The 18,300-nt window shown below is 39.8% G+C and overlaps 1 protein-coding gene across 2 annotated transcripts in view; it reads right to left on the bottom strand.

Annotated features, from left to right (window-relative positions):
• Nucleotides 1-8,500: 8,500 nt before the first annotated feature.
• Nucleotides 8,501-18,300, bottom strand: part of VTI1B (vesicle transport through interaction with t-SNAREs 1B) — a 98,103-nt gene continuing 88,303 nt past the window's right edge. The window contains exons 5-6 of one of the 2 annotated variants that reach the window (XM_075193091.1): nucleotides 10,994-11,055; nucleotides 8,501-8,834 (exon numbers count right to left, since the gene is read on the bottom strand). In XM_075193091.1, the coding sequence (XP_075049192.1) occupies nucleotides 8,738-8,834; nucleotides 10,994-11,055 (159 nt within the window). In that variant the 3' untranslated portion in view covers nucleotides 8,501-8,737. The remainder of the gene's footprint in view (nucleotides 8,835-10,993; nucleotides 11,056-18,300) is intronic. The other variant, XR_012680268.1, reaches the window with a different exon arrangement.

The following is an 18,300-nucleotide window of genomic DNA, read 5'->3' as shown; positions in this document are numbered from 1 at the left end:
ACCATGTCCCAAATAATTTGTAATTCTAAAGTCCCTGATTGTAAATATCTTCTGTTCTTCTTGCAGTTTTCTTTTTTTCAGCCCAGGAAGGGGCCCATATTTGTAATCCAAATCCGGAACATACTTGAAAAAAATAAAAAAAAAACAGCTTACAGACGACAAACTTCTGCTTGTACAGTATACAAGTAGACTGACGTTACTGCAAAGAATACAGCCGTGAGGTCTATATATAGTATATGGGGATTTCCCATGCTGTAATGGGTATTCCCCATAGACTATAAATAGACCTTGTGGAACACGGATCCAAACTGATTTAGCTTATAAAAAAGAAACTGGAGACAGTATTGAGGATTAGAAATATATAACAATAAATAATCTGCAAATGCTGTAAATTTATTAACAAATTTACCAATTTTAATACCTGAAAAATCTTCCCAATCTTGAAGAAAACGAATAATAGGATCAATAGCCAAATTAAAAAGTAATGGAGATAAAAAAGCATCCCTGACAAGTTCCCCTAGATATAGAAATTGAATCTCCTAATTTGTAGTTGATAATAAGTTTTGTACATACATAAAGATACTGTATAAATTGTGGAAAAAAAAAAAAGAAACAAATTCATGGATTTCAAGAATCCGATGCAAAACAGACCATGAGATCTTATCAAAGGCCTTCTCTACATCTAAACATAAAACAATATTTTGTGTATTTCTAGTTGCAGAAGACAAAACCACATGTGCAAGGGCTGTTCGTATGCCCTTCACTGCGTGTCTACCCTGGGTAAAACCCAGTTGATGTTCTGTCAACAGAAATTACATTATGGATCGTAATCTTTGTTTACCAAAAGTTTAAAGTCCTGATTAAGGAGTGTAATTGGCCTATAAGAGGAAACAAGCTCTGGGTCCCTTTCTAGCTTCGGTAATAAGATAGTACATGCCTTCATTAAAAATGGGCACTGATATTTGAGGTCTATGAATATTGTGGAAAAGCTCAGTGAGGACAGGTGTAATATCCATTTTTAGCTGGCCTTACTTCCCCCTCTGATTTCAGTATCTAATATGGCTCTTTAAAAGACAGATAGTTTAGGAATTTTTGATACTTAGCTTCATCAAAAGTAGGTGCTGTATATAGACTAGTACAATATTGATGAAATTGTCATGCATAGATATGCTTATTTCCCCTGTAGACCAATTTACCTGAGAAGTAATATGTGATCTTGGTTTTTGCCATATAGTTTTCCGGGTTTGTTTCCCAATCAATAAAATTTATTGGTATCATATACTATTCTACTATTATTAAATAGGAAAGTCTCAAACAAATATTTACCCTTTTTATAGTTCTGCAAATTTAAGGACCTTGGACTTTCCTTAAATCTGTTGTAATATTTATTAATTTCTGAATGTAATGCTTAGTATCTATCTTTATATTCCTTATTTTTTGCAGAATATGCTATAATGGAACCTCTCATGACCGCTTTAGATACCTGCCAAAAAAGTATCGGTTCATTTTAAGGTTGTATACTGTCATTTAAATCATTCCACTTTTTTATTTTTTTTATTTTATAAAGATGATTGAAAGTATTAATTTTGTACTAAATATGCTGAAACACACCATAAACAGTCCTGAGGGATACGATTAAGCTTAAAAATTTCTATCATAATTGGGGCATTATCAGGAATAAGAATATTCTCTATTAGTATACATAATTCGTGAAAGGAAAATATCTCAAGTCAAAATATAAATCAATACGAGAAAGCTTATTGTGTACTTTAGAATGTTAAGTATATGATTTATCAATATGATTCAGAAGTCGCCAAGGATCCACCAGGTCATGCTGAAATTTCATCATATGGATACCCTTTGTACTACAGTATGATTTAAGAGTGGGTATAACTGATTTATCTAGTTCTAGATTGTCTAAAATATTAAAATCCCCACCAACAATCACAATCACATTAGGAGTGGTTAGTTGCATCAAAAGTTGAGAAATCTTTAAATATAAATCTCAGGGGAATTAGGAGCAGAAATATTAATAGTAAATTTCTCGCCATTTTCATGATATGCCTTGAAAATGCAAGAGCAGATTGTGTTTATGTCTATGCTAATATGAGGTGCTTGCACTTTCTTGTTTACTCATAGTGTAAGAGAACAATCAAAAATTAGGCGATGTGATGGCCAACATTTCTAGTTAAATCAGGATTTCTCTGTCTTGAAAACTGAGACATTGTGCCCATTTAAAAAAGAAAGCAAAAGCACTTTTGGTCTGTAATTCATACCAAGGCAGTATTCTCCCTCTTCTGTCATAGGTGTTTTTTTGGCAATGTCCTTTTATTTCATGTGAGGTCATCTCTTATTTATGCAGAGACACTGAATGAGAAGAGAGTTGTGCAGGATTCAAGCTGTCTGTACTTGCCAGCTTTGATAAATCATCCTATGTCAAATATGTGAAACCTCAAAAAGGGATTCTGTCATTGGTCAGTCATTTGCAGTGTTGACTCTTTTTGAAGACCTCTGCAATTCGCCCTGGCATGCTATCGCCTAACTTCTGGGCCACATACAGACTAATTGGCATCCAATCTAGCCTAATCAATGCTTGAGTTTTGTCAGAATTTGTGGGTTTCTGTTTGTCCACCCGCCTCTTGAGGATTGGCCACAAGTTCTCAATGGGAAGTCTTGAAAGTTTCCTGGCCATGGACCCAAAATGTTGACGTTTTGATGCACGAGCCACTTAGTTAGCACTTTTTCCTTATGGCAAGATGCTCCATCATGCTGAAAAAGACATTGTTCTCCACAAAACTAATCTTTGATGGTTGGGAGCAGTTGCTCTTCGAGGATGTTTTGGTACCATTCTTTACTCATGGCTGTGTTCTTAGACAAAATTGCGAGTGAGAACACTCACTTGGCTGAGAAGCAACCTGTCAGGATTCACTAGAATGAGTGGGATCCTTCTGTTCTGCCTGGGATTGATGGTACTTCACCCAGAGGCGCGGAATCTATCAGAGTGGAAGGTTTTCACCAGAGGTCCCTGCAAGGGAATTTGGGCTTGGCAGCTTCCACCCTGCAGGTTGCGGCCCTCTAGGGGAGTTCCCAGTGAGCAGTGATAGAGAACCTAGTACAGAGAAGAATGTAGGCACTAGATAGCCACAAATGAGTAGGATTACTGAGGGATGCTCAGTGATAATCCACAGAGAGATAGTAGGTGATTTGCAGCAGCACACTTGGAGAGATGGTAGCGATGATCTGCAGGTAATAGGTGATTGCAGCAGCAGAGTGCATGAGCTGCTTCCAGGCCAGGAGTCTGACGAGAAAAAACAGCACTGGGAGGAGCCCTATAAATGAGAGGTAACCAATGGATGAGCGGGACAGGTGAACACAGGCCAGCAATCAGCTCTGCACATGCGCAGGATGAAGCAGGGAATGAGGAATGAATGATATTCAGGTTACCGGGTGGCAGCCGTGGGTGAGCAGCCTGACACATTCCCACACATGAATGGTCTCAGGATACTTTTCTGTTGGCGTGACACAGGACAGATGGTAGCACTCATCTTTCCTTCTCCAGACAAGCATTTTTACAGATGCCCCAAAAAATATTAAAGAGGATTCATCAGAGAAAATGACATTATCCCAGTCCTCAGCTGTCCAATCCCTGTACCTTTTTCAGAATATCAATCTGTCCCTGATGTTTTTCCTGGAGAGAAGTTGCTTCTTTGCTGGTCTTCTTGACACCTGGCCATCCTCAAAAAGTCTCTGCCTCACGGTGAGTGCAGTTGCACTCACACCTGCCTTCTGCCATTCCTGAGCAAGCTCTGCACCTGTGGTGTCCCGATCCCACAGCTGAATTGACTTTAGGAGACTGTCCTGGCACTTGCTGGACGTTATTGGGTGCCCTAAATCCTTCTTCACAACTATTGAACCTCTTCTTCCTAAAGTTCTTGATGATCCGATAAATGGTTGATTTAGGTGCAATCTTACTAGCAGCAATATCCTTGCCTGTGAAGTCCTTTTTGCGCAAAGCAATGATGGCTGCACATGCTTCCTTACTGATAACCATGGTTAACAGAAGATGAACAATGATTTCAAGCACCACCCTCCTTTTAAAGCTTCCATTCTGTTATTCTAACTCAATCAGCATGACAGAGTAATCTCCAGCCTTGTCCTCATCAACACTCTCACCTGTGTTAACGAGAGAATCACTGACCTGATATCAGCTGGTCCTTTTTTGGCAGGGCTGAAATGCAGTGGAAATGTTTTTGGGGTAACGTTAATTGTCATGGCAAAGAGGGACTTTAGAACGTCATGAAGAGTGATCAGATGAATTGCAATTAATTTCAGAGTATATGCAAATTGCCATCATAAAAACTGAGAAAGCAGACTTTGTGCAAAATAATATTTGTGTCATTCTGAAAACATTTGGCCATGACTGCACATTAGGGCGATTCTAAAAAACCTTTGTTGAAAATGACAACCACCAACCCACCAAAATGTGCCATTATGTGAAAAAATGACAGTATTTTTTTTTTTTTTTTTTTTTTTAAATCATATATTTAGAACTTGAACAGCTCAACCAAAGTTTAAAAAATGACTATTACATTTTGATAATGCAGAACGGTAATTTGTTTCATACTATTAAATATTAATGGTTTTCTTTTTATCAAATACTTTAAACAAATACCAAGTTTACGTTGGTCACATAAAGATCTCTTGATGGCAACAGCTTTTATTGGCGTGCAGAACTTACTGTGATGCTCCTCCACGACCTGCAAAAGGAACTGCTTCTGTTCCTCGTTTCGTGTTATTGAAGCATTGAATTCTTGGATTAGGGTGGTGAGTTACATCCTGGCACAGGACAGTTTATTTGACACCTAGAGAGATGGTAGGGAGCACCTCCTAGCAGGAGATCTTACACAAGGAGGCCACATGATGACTTGCAATATTTTATATAGACAAATATAATTCCTTTTCCATATTAACCCTTACAATCAATATAATTAGTGACGACACACATTCATAAACAGCATGATGAAGAGTACCCCATACGTCAAATAAAGCATTCGGTCACTCAGAGAAGTTGATCAAATGGGCATCAGCTCCACTAATACACGTGACAGATCTGTGTTTTGTATCTGGAGATTTGTAAATTGGTATTGGATTTAATAATAATAAAATTGGTACCATACATAATATGGGATATACCGAGCGCGGGCTTGTTTTTTTCTCTGGTTTTGTTTCAAAATATTGCCTTATTGTCATAGCCGCTGTCCATCAAGCCTATTTAAGGGACATTTGGGTGTGGCTCACAAGCCAGCCCTTGCTAGATGTAAACTCTTATACCTGGGAGGTGAGTGCATATGATTTTTAACTGCATTTTAATGGTGTTTAAAGCATATAGGTCAGTGTAGGACCTGCATATAATGAGATGCCCTTGACGCTGGGATGCAGGGTTAAATGTTTTGATTAAAATATAAACTAATACCTCACATTTTTCCTTTTGCAAGATACACACAGATATGAAGTGTAAAGGATAATCACTGACAACTGTCTTTTTGTTTTGCAATAATAAAATTGGGTCTGTGTGACACTCCCCAGAAAAGTTATGTTATACCAAACCCTGTAGGAAGTGGGAGGTGAAAAAGTGTCTTCAAAAAGATCAGATCACTTGCAAGAAATTGTCAGACTTCTGAGAAATCAATCAACACTGATAAGCTGTCCATCTTCCAAGCCAATTTTCCTTGTATGTAAAATTATACTCTGAAACTTTATCTTTTTATTTTACATGTTTCACTTATGTTATGTCATATCAACTTTTATTAATTTTTTATAACCTATAAGCATTGTACTTTTTTGTATATTAAAGCTAACATTTAATCAGTGCTGTCCTTATTGATCTAAACAAATTAACAGTCTTTTATGAAGAAGATTGCTTGACCACGCTATCCCTTTAAATTCTGATGTGTGAATGGTTAATGTTTGTGTAACAGAGCCTTGAGGAGTTAAGTGTTAACCATTTGATAGCTAGTGGGTGCCTTGCAAACCTTGAGAGACAAGGAGCCTAGCGTACCAGTGTGGAAAGTGTTAACTCTTTTCGTTATCAGAGCGCAGTGTGCGCGCAATTTGGTAATCAAGTCATAGGTTTGCTACGGGCATTATACCTAGCTGGTAGCAGTGTGGAGAGGTGAGGAAGTGTGCGCCTGTGTTGGGAAAGGGACCAGTTAGATCTGTAGCCTAACAGATCGGTGAGAGCGAGATTGAGTCTGGAATCCTGTGTGTTCCAGTAAATTTCCAAGTCACAAGTGCACAGAGTGCGGTTTGTGACAGGTAAAGGTGGTCAGGAATGGTTTCCTGACAAAATATAGGTTATGTATTGTTTAAATAGATAAGATATTAGATTAGGGAGCTGATAGAGGCTGCTATCCCAGACACTGTCCTTTCATTAAGTGCTCAATAACAGGGGCAGACCTTATTACACATATTTTGACTTTACCCTTATGGCAGCTTCGATTGCATAGTTTGTCAGATGGCTGCTCAGCAGCAAAATGCTTCACGTGGCAAAATTCACAAAAAGACTGTTCATGGGACCAGAGTTATGAGCATTAATATTTACTTCAAAGTTACCGACATCAAGTATGGCTTGGCATCTTGTTCGCTGACTTTGTAGGTGTTGACATGATATTACCGTTGTCCTGTTTGCTCTTTGCTTGTTTTCTCTGTGATGGGCAATTTGCTGAAGAGTCATATTTGCATGCCGATAACGATCACATTCTGTTTGGTCATCAGTCATAGTTTGTCGTTGGATTTTATCCCTCTCCACCCTTTGTGCAGTTGCTCCCACAGCAGACATTTGCCTTTTAGGTGGCATCACAGTTACTTTGTGTTAAATGAATAGGAATATACTAATTTAAGCAACAAAGTTCACATAAAAGGAATAGAAAAAAAAAAGCCCAAGAAATTAGGAAAATCTAGTAAGTAGGAATAGTCAAGTACACAAGAGAGCCATTTTCAAACATTATATCAAATTTGTTTGTGTGCATTTCTAAAGGTGAGGAGCAGCGTTGGCCTTTAATATATACAGATAACATTGTTCCATCATTGCTCATGCCTGCTCTGTACCCCGAGCATGAATCCTCCCAATATACAATCTTGTGTTTTGGGACTCAATTAAGTATTTTGAAAATACACTGATTTTAACTACACATCTCTCGCTCAACATTATGACATTAAGCTTTACAACAGTTTCTTCAGTATAAGTAAATATGGAAAGTTCTTCAAATATATGTAGCAAATATATGAAAAAAAACATGGAAAACTAAAAATACTGTAACACACAGAGGACCTTGCAGTACACATATAGCAACTAAAATTATAGCACTGCAAGTTAGCACAGCTGCAATTACCATTACTAAAGAGCGTCGGAAAGGAAGAGCAAGTAAAACTTACAAATAATTTAGTTGTAAAGTGACAGCAATGGTGTAACCAAACTTCATATTCACGTTAATAAAATTTTAAAAACATCTAGGATACTAAGAATTAAATTGGATCTGCTTTGATCTACACTTTACCATCACATTTAGGTGACATGATACTGAACTAATGAAAGAATATGTCAAAGCTGCAAGAAATTTGATATAGCAATGTATAACATATTTGTATTTTAACAATGCGAAAAGTCAGTTTCTTTATTGTTTTTTATTTATAATGTTTCACCTGAAGTAGTTTTTACATTTCTCTTTTTAGAACATACAAAGAGCTAAAGCAACCGTCTCCCCGGAATGCTCCCTTTCCCATATGCTATACCATTCTTACACCACCACAAATTACACCTTAATGGGAATTGCAGCATTTGATTTACGCCTACATTTACTACACACTCAACATAGACAGTGGCTTGAGCACTGGATGCTTCATTACTTGGTATAAATTATGTTTGCGTGCTATATGCCAATGCCGAACGTTGGCTACATAGAATGACTTATGCGCTCCACTCAGAAGAAAGCATAAATAAGTCTCTGCAGCCAACATCCGCCATTTGAATGTAGCACACAGATATATTACATACTCTGTCCTGAATGGAGAGAACATTGGGTGTCAGTTCTTTGTGCATTATATAAGTCCCAAAAAGAACAATGTAAAACATCTTTAGGTAAAATATGACAGGTCCACTTTAAGTGTTCAGCCATTCAAGGTACTACTCTAATGAATCCATAAGCATCAAAAGCAATAATAAAATCAGAAAAAGGAAAGAATAAGGCTATTTTCAAAGATCCCTCACTGCATATTATCTAGAAAAATAGAAGCATTACCTTCACTTTCCTTGTTGACATGCAGTACAGCCCATGCAATTACAATTAAAAAGCTTACTGATTTAAGACGTCTCTGGTATGGAGAGCTGTGCTGAGTAACTTCAATTACACATAAATATTTTGTACAGTATGCTTAACAGTAAAAACACAGTAAAAAAAATTAAGAGCACCATCTTTAGCGATGTTACTAGGAATAAAACCTGTTCTCATTTGATAATGTCTTTAATGTTATCAGTTATCTGACATGTTACAATAATTGAGGGCATTAGAAAATCTTTTGTTTCAAGCAAATTTAACTTCCACCTCCTTTGTTATATTGCGATACAGTTTTTTACCTCAAAAATGGACAAATGTTTCAGAAATCATTGAAGAATAAAAAGTCTTTACTTAAGAACTATCCAATGGTCCTTAAAAAGAAGTGTATCAGTTGAAACAAAGGCTCAGGTTTTGCGGAAGAACTTATAGTAGACTAAGCCAGCAAGAACAGCGAGTTCAAGAACGATGATAATGAACAGCAGGAGTCTGTTTGTCACGATTCTAAATAGAAACACACAAGGGAGAGATGAGACATCACATTATCACACAAAATATATATTATATGTAGCATTATCATCATTTGAATTTGGAGGTGTGTGTGTGCGCGCGAGACAAACAAAACTTCCAGCATCCGCGGCATGAATGTTTACTCAGGATTTCAGCACTCAATCGTGCGCTCACCTATAACACAGGCTACAGATCTCACTGAATCACCACCAAAACATTTTTCTCACATGGATACGCACCTAATCTCTGCCATCACCTATTGTATTAGGGCAATGGAAACACAAAATACTGTCACACAAATGTACTCCCTGACACACACCATGCTCCTTGTTAGTCAAAACGGTTAATTCACACACCTGCATTCAAGGGATTAACATATCAAAACTGTTAAACATACACGCTGGCACACAGTATGCTTAATGTTAGTCAAAAGGGTTAACAATTTACATACTAGTATTGACAGTGTTAATATGGTCAAGCATTATTTCACTTAAAAAGGCTTATAGATTCGGTAGAAAATCAAGGACAAACTTATTAAATTGTAGATTTAATATAATAAAAGGTACAGGAGACTGGATATACTAAAACATAATAAAATTACATTACGTATACATGGAATAAAGTTAAAAAAAAATAGAGAGATAAAAATACACGCAGTATAATCTGTATGGTTTGGAAAAGGCAGAATAAAATTATCAGTCCACAATTAAATTGAGTCCCCAGAGATTACATGAAATTGCGACATCCGTAATGCATTCTAAGACCTCACTTCAATCCACAAGCTGCACCTACTATCAGAGTTTCTTCCAGATGTCAAATGACAAGACTATTTTGTGTGGTTGACGTCAAATGTTACATCTCTGTATTTAAAATTAGATCACATATGAACTAGCCATCAGATATTTTATACGACCATAGCATTTATTCTGAAAAATGATGAGCTTTTATTTTGAAAATTGCACTTTGTACAAGTGTAATATCCTGTGAAAAAGTTTAATGCCAAGTTATGCTACTCTCTTTAACGATATAAACACACATTTGGGTGAATAACCATTTTGCTGCAAATCCTGTCTATTACAGATATAACAATGTTCTTATAATAAATTGGAGATGTGATGCCACTGTTTTTCATTAAGCTTCTTTTAAAAAGCAAGTAAAGCCACTAAATAAAATTAATAGATTTCAAAAGCTATGTATTACTGGTATTTTATACATAAAACTGGAGTGTTCATACTTAACTAAATAGGGACACCAAAGTCTATATCACTCCTTTTCAGTAGGTAGACATGTTAGCAGGTTGGAGCTTCACTAACTAAACAAGCAGATAGTGACTGACAGCTGGGATATACAGTGAGGACTGGTATTTACATTGCTTTTTAACATGACTGTAGGCAAGTGTGACGTGACCACCTCTGCACAGTGCAGGCAGGTCATGCGGCATACCCGGAGGAGGGAAAGCACTGTGCTCTCCCTCTTTTCTCTGTGCAGCCCTTTTGAAGCCTGGAAGACCATGCATGCCTGCCTATCACAGAAGTAGTCTATCATATCTGATTCAGTTTTTGGGGTTTAGTGGTCCTTTAATGAATGGAGTTTTTTTTCTCCACCTCTAAAGCATGCAATCCTGAAGTTAATTTTTTTTTTTAGGAAAGTGAATATTAATAGCTATAAAAGTGGACAGTGCAAGAGATGGCTAGTTTAACTGTATTAGATGCAATTCATCCAATACCAATAGAAATGCTTAGTGCTATTCTCCCTAACATGAAACAAACACTTATATAAAGAGCATATCAGAACCAAGTTTAAAGATTAGTAATTTGAACATCAACCAAATGAATGTTTAAGTTACAGTAATTACTTATTACTGCACTATATAGTAATTTCATTCACAAAATACTTTCATTATTGCTCTTCATTGTGGCCACAGGATGTAAGATAAGCTACAATGATGTTTGATAGACTACTTCATGACAGAAACATGAATGGTCTCACCTATTTAACAGATTACTTGATTTGATCAATATTAAATATTTAAAAGGCAGATCCTTTTGTATTGTCAATTTCCATTGATATTTGATGTGCTAAAACAAATATATGAATAGAGTTTAAAAAACAATATATTTTATACAAACTTAGGTCAGCTGCACACCACTTACTTCCGAGACATAGATCGTAGAATCTTCTTACTTTTGCTTAAATTCTCACTTGTGTTCATCAACTGAAAGAGAAAAAAATAGATAAAGACAATAATAGCCATTCTAAATGTATGAATACACAATTGATTAAATCTGTATGAACAACATTAGAAAAAAAATAAATGAAAAAACAACTATTGCACAGTATGTGACATATTAGATACTACAATATATAGCTCTTGACTATAACTACTTATAGATGCAGCAAGCCCTAACACGACACCTGGCGGCGGGAGCAGCCATTATTGTAACATGTCCTTGCACTACATTGAAACACAAATCGCGCTGCTAGCTTTTTACAAAGCATTACGTTTCTATTAAACAGTTAACATGCGGTACCCAGATATCAGATTGAAGAAATTGATGTGTATATGCGCCAAAAACCCCATTCATGAATGGGATAGCTTCGTAAAGAAATACATAATTCAAAACCAGTAATGTAGCACCATATTACAATCAGCAGCAACCAATTTGCTGAATGCACTGGGGTAATACTGTACTGACTACGAGTCACGAAAATATTAACCATTTTAGATTGCAATGCTGCCTTAAGGAATTTTCACATTCATATAAAAAAGTGTAGCACAAGACTACTGCACACTATACAATCCCTTGTCAGTGTTTAAGCTACAGTAATTACTAATTATTGTACTGTATTTTAGTATAATGAGGAGGGATATATAAATTCCAAATTTCAATGTGTTTACTGGGTTGCGATAGTTGTCAGTAGAGGTTCAAATTTTTACCCATTATCCCAGAAGCCACTATAGCCCTTGCACAGAACAGTGTGGTGCCGGATCATATTGCTGTGTGACACGGGAACTAAACAAATAGTCACTTAACTAACTTAAAGAGAACAAAAAAAATAAATAAAAAAAAAATTATATATATATATATATATATATATATATATATATATATATATATATATATATATATATATATATATATATATCTATATCTATATATATCTATATATCTATGCAGCACCGTACAGTAGAGAATATAGGACATACATAAAACAAGAACATACATGGCAGACAAAACAAAATGCAGACATGGAAACAAAAGATAGAGGACCCTGCTCATTAAAGAGCTTACATTCCAAGTGAAAGAGGGCAAAGCTGAAACAAGAGGAGCAAGTGTGACTTGGAGGGGAGTTTGGGATAGCTGTGAGTAACATGCCCTTCTCCTTATTACTGCATTGAACTGCTCAATACACATACTGCACTTTAAGCACTTCTTTCTCAGCACATTGCACACATAATTTATTCATAGTACAGTCACGGAGAGGCAAGAATTAAAATCTCAATGATTTTTCATTTGTGAGCCAAGAGTTGTCAGCAACAGTATTATGGATTCAATAACGTTACGTTATTGCCATGCAATGCAAGATGTTGGCACTTAAATGGCACAATGAGTTAAAACTGTTGAGCGCCAAGTATCATGTTACCATTTACTGTGAAACATTAGAAGTCACCATGCGCTTACAAAAAGAATGAAGCCACAGTTATACAGGTCACTTCTCATATGCTTATATTTTTGCAATAGAGTCTATATTACACATTAAAATCCACACAACGAAACATATGCAAGCAGAAACAGAGGCACACTTAGCATAGACTAGCACCAATAGTGACATTTACACAAATGTAACCTTCTTTAATATCATCAATCAGTTCAGTACCAATCAAGGTTGAACAGGAACATGAACAGTAAGCCAATCAGTAAATGGGAAGACACATTATGAGGCGTGGCTTCACTGGGCACATAGTAAGTCGCATGGCGCTTGCTCTCCTGTAAATATTCTGATCTTTATTCGGCCTCATGCACTGTAACCATCTGTCACCACCTGACAGTTTCTCACCGACTACCCCTGTCTCTCCGATTTCCCCGAACCCGGGACTTTGCCATCTATTGTCTGGGGTCTGGCGATGGGACCGATTGCGGCTGTTATGTGGCTCCCTCTGCATATGAAGTCCTCAGGCTCTGTGATGCGGGCTGCTGCCGATCATCTCTTGCTACTTGTGCACCCGCGTCTGAGGGTCCAGTTGTGGCATTGGAGCTCCTGTTTGCTGGCTCCCCTCCCATTGCCAGTGTCTGCTGGCCTGAAGGGCAGGAAGCGGGCATCTTACTGTTACGGTGACAGTCGGTACACAAACTCACAGAAATAGTTGGCTGAGGTCTTCACCTTTAGCAGCTGCCTTTCCCATAGAGCTTTATACGCTCACCAGTACTCAGATGACCCCAGGACTTATCTCCAGATGTAGTGCGAGTTTGTGAGACAAAACCGTAGCAGCCAGGAGACAGCGTAGATGGCAGCGAATGGTCAGACGAAAGCCAAGGTCAGGGGTCACTAGCAAGCAGGATAATCATGAAACACGCCAAAAAGTCAGGGTCACGGGCAATCTAGCGGGGTCCAAGGCACAGGCAAAAGAATCAGGGTCACAGGCAAAATCCAAGGTACAGGCAGGGGTCATACATAGCAAAGACAATCCAAAAGGTATTCACCATGGGCACAGGAGCAGGGAGCAGGCAAAAAACTGGAAGCTATAACCGGCAGGGAGGCTAAGCCCTTCCTGCCTTAAATACTAAATGTGACCCATCAGAGCCTAGCTCTGAAATCACCCTCAGCCTATGCCTAATTAATAATTTCGTAATTAGCCCACAGGCTAGTCAATTAGTTGCGCCCGCCTGTTCTCCGTTGCCGGGACACTATCTTCGTTAGCGTCCCGACCGTTGCCTAGGCAACGGCCAAGGCGAACCCCGGAAGGGACGTCCCGGTCGTCATAGTAACGGCCAGGACGCAGGTGAGAGTCGCAGCGGCTGGGCACCGTCGCAGCTCGTAACACTTACCTTGCGGCCAAAGAGGAAGAATTTGCTCTGGACAGAGTTCACCTATTGGAGGTATAGTGCCACTTTAACCACCTGCTACCCTCCACTCTGGCCCGATTCTACAGACCACTGTGCCCTGTGTTGGCTGCGGTCCGAACCGCGCACTTCTCACCATCCCTCCTTCCATCTCATGTTTGGACGGTGGCTGAGAGGGATGAGCTGGGACACAGAGTGCGAGTGCCTGCATATCCTGTCTGATGACCGCTGGCTATTGCACACTGCTCCACTGATGATGTGGATGTCCCATTATTGCATGTGCTTCTCCCTCAACGAACGTGTGGAAAGTTACCCTGTTACCTTACTAATGGGACCCAAAAACAGGTGGCACGTCTTGCTGCTTATGCTATCTACTGCGCTGCTTGAGACTACAGATTTCAGTGTGTCATCTCCTTCCAGCCCCACTACTTCCCTACAGTACCAGTGACTATGACTAATGAGTACCTTTGAACCTTGGCAAAACAGTGTTGTATTGGAGGGGGAGGTAAATTTAAAAACGGAGGACAGATTTATAACTGGGGTAGAGCATGTCCTAGATCACCTTTTAATGTCAGTGTAAAAATAAGGTTATCGAGTATTTGTGTGCTACATGAAAAAACTGCCAGTATTTTTCTTATGTGCAAAATAATAAACTCATCTGCACCCCTTGTGTTGCAACATGGTTTTGCCAATGTTCAAAGTTACTAATTTTTTTGCTTTACTTTTCTTAATGAAGCAGGCCCATATTATTATTAATATTTATTTATATAGCGCCACTAATTTCGCAGCGCTGTACAGAGAACTCATTAACATCAGTCCCTACCCCATTGGGCTTACAGCCTAAATTCCCTAACACACACACACAAACAGACAGACACAGACTAGGATCAATTTGTTAGCAGCCAATTAACTTACCAGTATGTTTTTGGAGTGTGGGAGGAAACCAGAGCATCCAGAGGAAACCCACGCAAACTCCTCACAGATAAGGCCATGGTCGGGAATTGAACTCATGACCCCAGTGCTGTAAGGCAGAAGTGCTAACCACTTAGCCATAGACATTAGGGTTCCTTCATTTTGTTTACCTATAAGCTCCTTTGGGTTGTGGGTGTGGAGCTGTGCTGCCATCTACTTGGCTTATGTAGTACTGCAGTACCAACTTCCTAGTCCCGGTGAAATCCTCTCCTTCCCCACCCGAGACCAACTGTCACAGCTTTTTTTTTTCTGTGGTAACTGCAGGGTGACCCTAGCTCTTCCCCTCTCACCAACTTGAGCTGTCACTAAGGGGAAAACCAATGCCGACACCGCGGCTGCAAAACTTGAAAAGTATGCACACATCTCCTCTGCAGATTCTGCTGCACCCGGAGTCTGCCTGCGACACTCACCGACTCACCTTCGACTATGGTGGATACTTTTTCCTCCACTTAGCAAGTTCTTTTGGCCATCAGGCTCGCAGATCATATTGTGGAGGTACAGCACATGCAAAAAATGAGGAAACGGGTGGGCGAGGCTGAGCAGCGGATATCTATGCTGGAAGACACCTCACCCATTAAGAGGGACATGGCTGAGCAGACTACCCAGGTTAATATCTGAAAACAAACCCTGTCTGATAGAGGTGCGCCTCCCTAAGAGAACCTAAGGCTCAAATCCGGAAGCCTTATTGGAAACCTGGCCGATGACCGCATTTTGGAAAGGAGGCCTTTACTGCACCCACTAGGGGGTGCTCCGATCGCTTTTTCAAAACGCAGTTTCTCTTCACTGCAAGAGTACCTGCACAATCTCAGTGGGATCTGTTAAAATCTACCCAAAATTCTGTGCCTGTTTACACTGGTGCTTCATTTAAACACCTGCTAGAGTCCTAATAGGTTCAATGCCTGATTTACACAGCCCTTGATTCCCACAGTTATTCGCTTGGACCAGCCATCCTCAGTGGGTTCCCTTATGCTGTAACCCTCACCCCCGTTCCTCATTCTGTTGGGGGGCCCCGTCAACCCACATCACTACCCAGATTTTTTTCTATGCCCTTCAACACCTTGGGCAACCTCCTATTGTCCAAACCACCACCTACAATCTTGTGGACCTGACAATCTTATTCTAACAATGTCTGGATGATCGACTAGAAATGTTGTGATTCCTCACTTCGTCCTGTGCGTGGACCACCTGCCACTAGAACATTACCTACATGTCAAGCTAGCTGTACCTTGTTTCTAATATCTCTCCACATTCTATAAGTATGCCTAAAAACAAGAGGCCTGGTTCTCAAATCACAGGTGAAATACCTCACCCCAAGCCATTCTGCCTCAACCAGGCAGACCTCCTCACCTTCGTTGCCAAGTAGTGACACCAAGACGGACCCTGCGATGAATGACCCGTCTGCTCACTCTACTAAAGCGGACACTGCTACCCCCCTATCTGAAATGAGAAACATTGAACAGAACATTAAAGATGAGGTGACCAAAGCTATGTATATGTTGACCTCTGAAGTTGCTAGCCTTGAGCGGTCTCAAGAAGAAATCATCCAATTCCAAAAATTCTCGGAACAAGAATTTGATTCTTTACGTAACAGTCTCCGGTCCCTTGCAGACAAACAGGAGGATGCAGAAAATAGAGGCAGGCGTAACAATCTCAGAATCCGCAACATCCCAGAGACGGTTTAGAGGCCACTTCTCGAGGACTATCTTCTTTATCTCTTTTGTATGCTGGCCCCTTCCATCTCAGATAACTTGTTCCTGCTAGATAGAGCCCACCGGGCCCTGCGGCCGAGAATGCAAGAGGCAAACAGACCAAGGGATGTTATTCTCTGACTACACTATTCTAAAGCAAAAGAACAAATCCTTCAAGAGGCCAGAGATCTCCATGGATGGGGTTACAATTCTTTTGTTCCAGGATCTAGCCCCCTCTACTTTACTTAAATGGAGAGAGATGAAGGAAGGTACTCAAGTTTTGAGAGATCACAACACCAAACTCAGAACTTCCCCCTTTCCCTTCAAGTTCAGAGGGAGGGAAGGGTGCGGTCTGGCAAGTCCCCTTCCTTTACTCTTCCCTGGGTTTTTTGTTACTTACTGTTTGAGTGCTTTCAGAGCACACACCTTATGGACTCATTTGTGAAATGTTTTTGTCTGCATTTTCTGTGTAGGTTTTTAGGCCGTCTTGGACCCTAGCACTGCACCTTTAAGAATATATCCTGCAGGACTCTTATCTCTGGGATCCGTGCTCTCCAGGACTTGTTCCACATGATGTTACTTTACATTAAACTGTAGATAAGTCCTATCTTTCTGTTTGTTCACATGTATACAGAACATACCATACTATATCTAGTTTGATATTTCTCTATCCCATCTGGTGGTTGCCAGAGACACTTTACCCCCCTCTGATCTCTAGTACCAGTTTCGGACACTATCGGGTACAAGACTGTCCTTTCCCTTTGGTCCGACTTCTCGGGCTATTCATGTACATGACCCTAGCACTTTGCCTCTTTCCCCACCCTCTTCTCCCTTTCTCCCGCCCTGTCCCTGCTCTGGAAACCCTGGGCTCTGGGAGGGCCGTCCCCTTCTCATCTAATCCCTCCTGCTCTAGCGGCTTTACTCATTCCCCATGACTATTAAAATTGAAACGTATAATGTGAAAGGGCTGAACTGCCCTCAGAAGAGATCCACTTTAACACCATCCTACAGTTGAGGGGCGACAATGTTCTTACAGGAGACTAGTTTTTCTGGCTCCCGCCATTCTGAACTTAAATCTAAATACTTCCCTTGCTCTTACCACACATGTAATACTAGCTATAAGAAAAAAGGGGTCGCCGTTCTTATAGCTAAACACGTCACATTCACACTCTCCAAGGTGGTTAGGGAACCAGAGTGGTGTTATCTCCTTCTGACAGGTGACCTGAACAATATCCCCTACATATTCCTTAATATTCCCCCCCCCCCCACAGACACAGTCTTCCCAACATACTATAGATACCAACTCTATAGACTTAGGGTCTCTTCTTTCCCAACATCTGTTACTTGATGCAGGGGAAGTTAGAGAGCCCACCGTAAATTTTTTTACCTTCTACTCTTCAGTCCATGGCGTGCACACACGCTTGGACATGGTCTTCTTGTGCATTGAAATAGCTCAACATATCCTTAATGTGCACATTCTTCCCAGCACATGGTCAGACCAGGACCCGGCTACGGTGGACATTGTGGGCACCCAGATAGGGAGGAAACAGTTTACTTGGTGCCTAAATGATAGGGTCCTTACTTAATCCTCCCCTTAAATCGCAGATAGAAACAAATTCGCCACTACTACGACACAAATGCCGACCCCTCTATCTTTCCTACGCTCCTCTAGGATGGCCACAAAGCTGTGATCCGCGGAAGTCTAATTAGAGCAACATGTGCCAAGCCTAGATAGAG

Source organism: Mixophyes fleayi, chromosome 12, assembly GCF_038048845.1.
Source record: "Mixophyes fleayi isolate aMixFle1 chromosome 12, aMixFle1.hap1, whole genome shotgun sequence".
NCBI classification, from domain to species: Eukaryota; Metazoa; Chordata; class Amphibia; order Anura; family Limnodynastidae; genus Mixophyes; species Mixophyes fleayi.
Note: the sequence above shows the minus strand (reverse complement) of the source record. Positions and strands in the feature narration are given on the sequence as shown.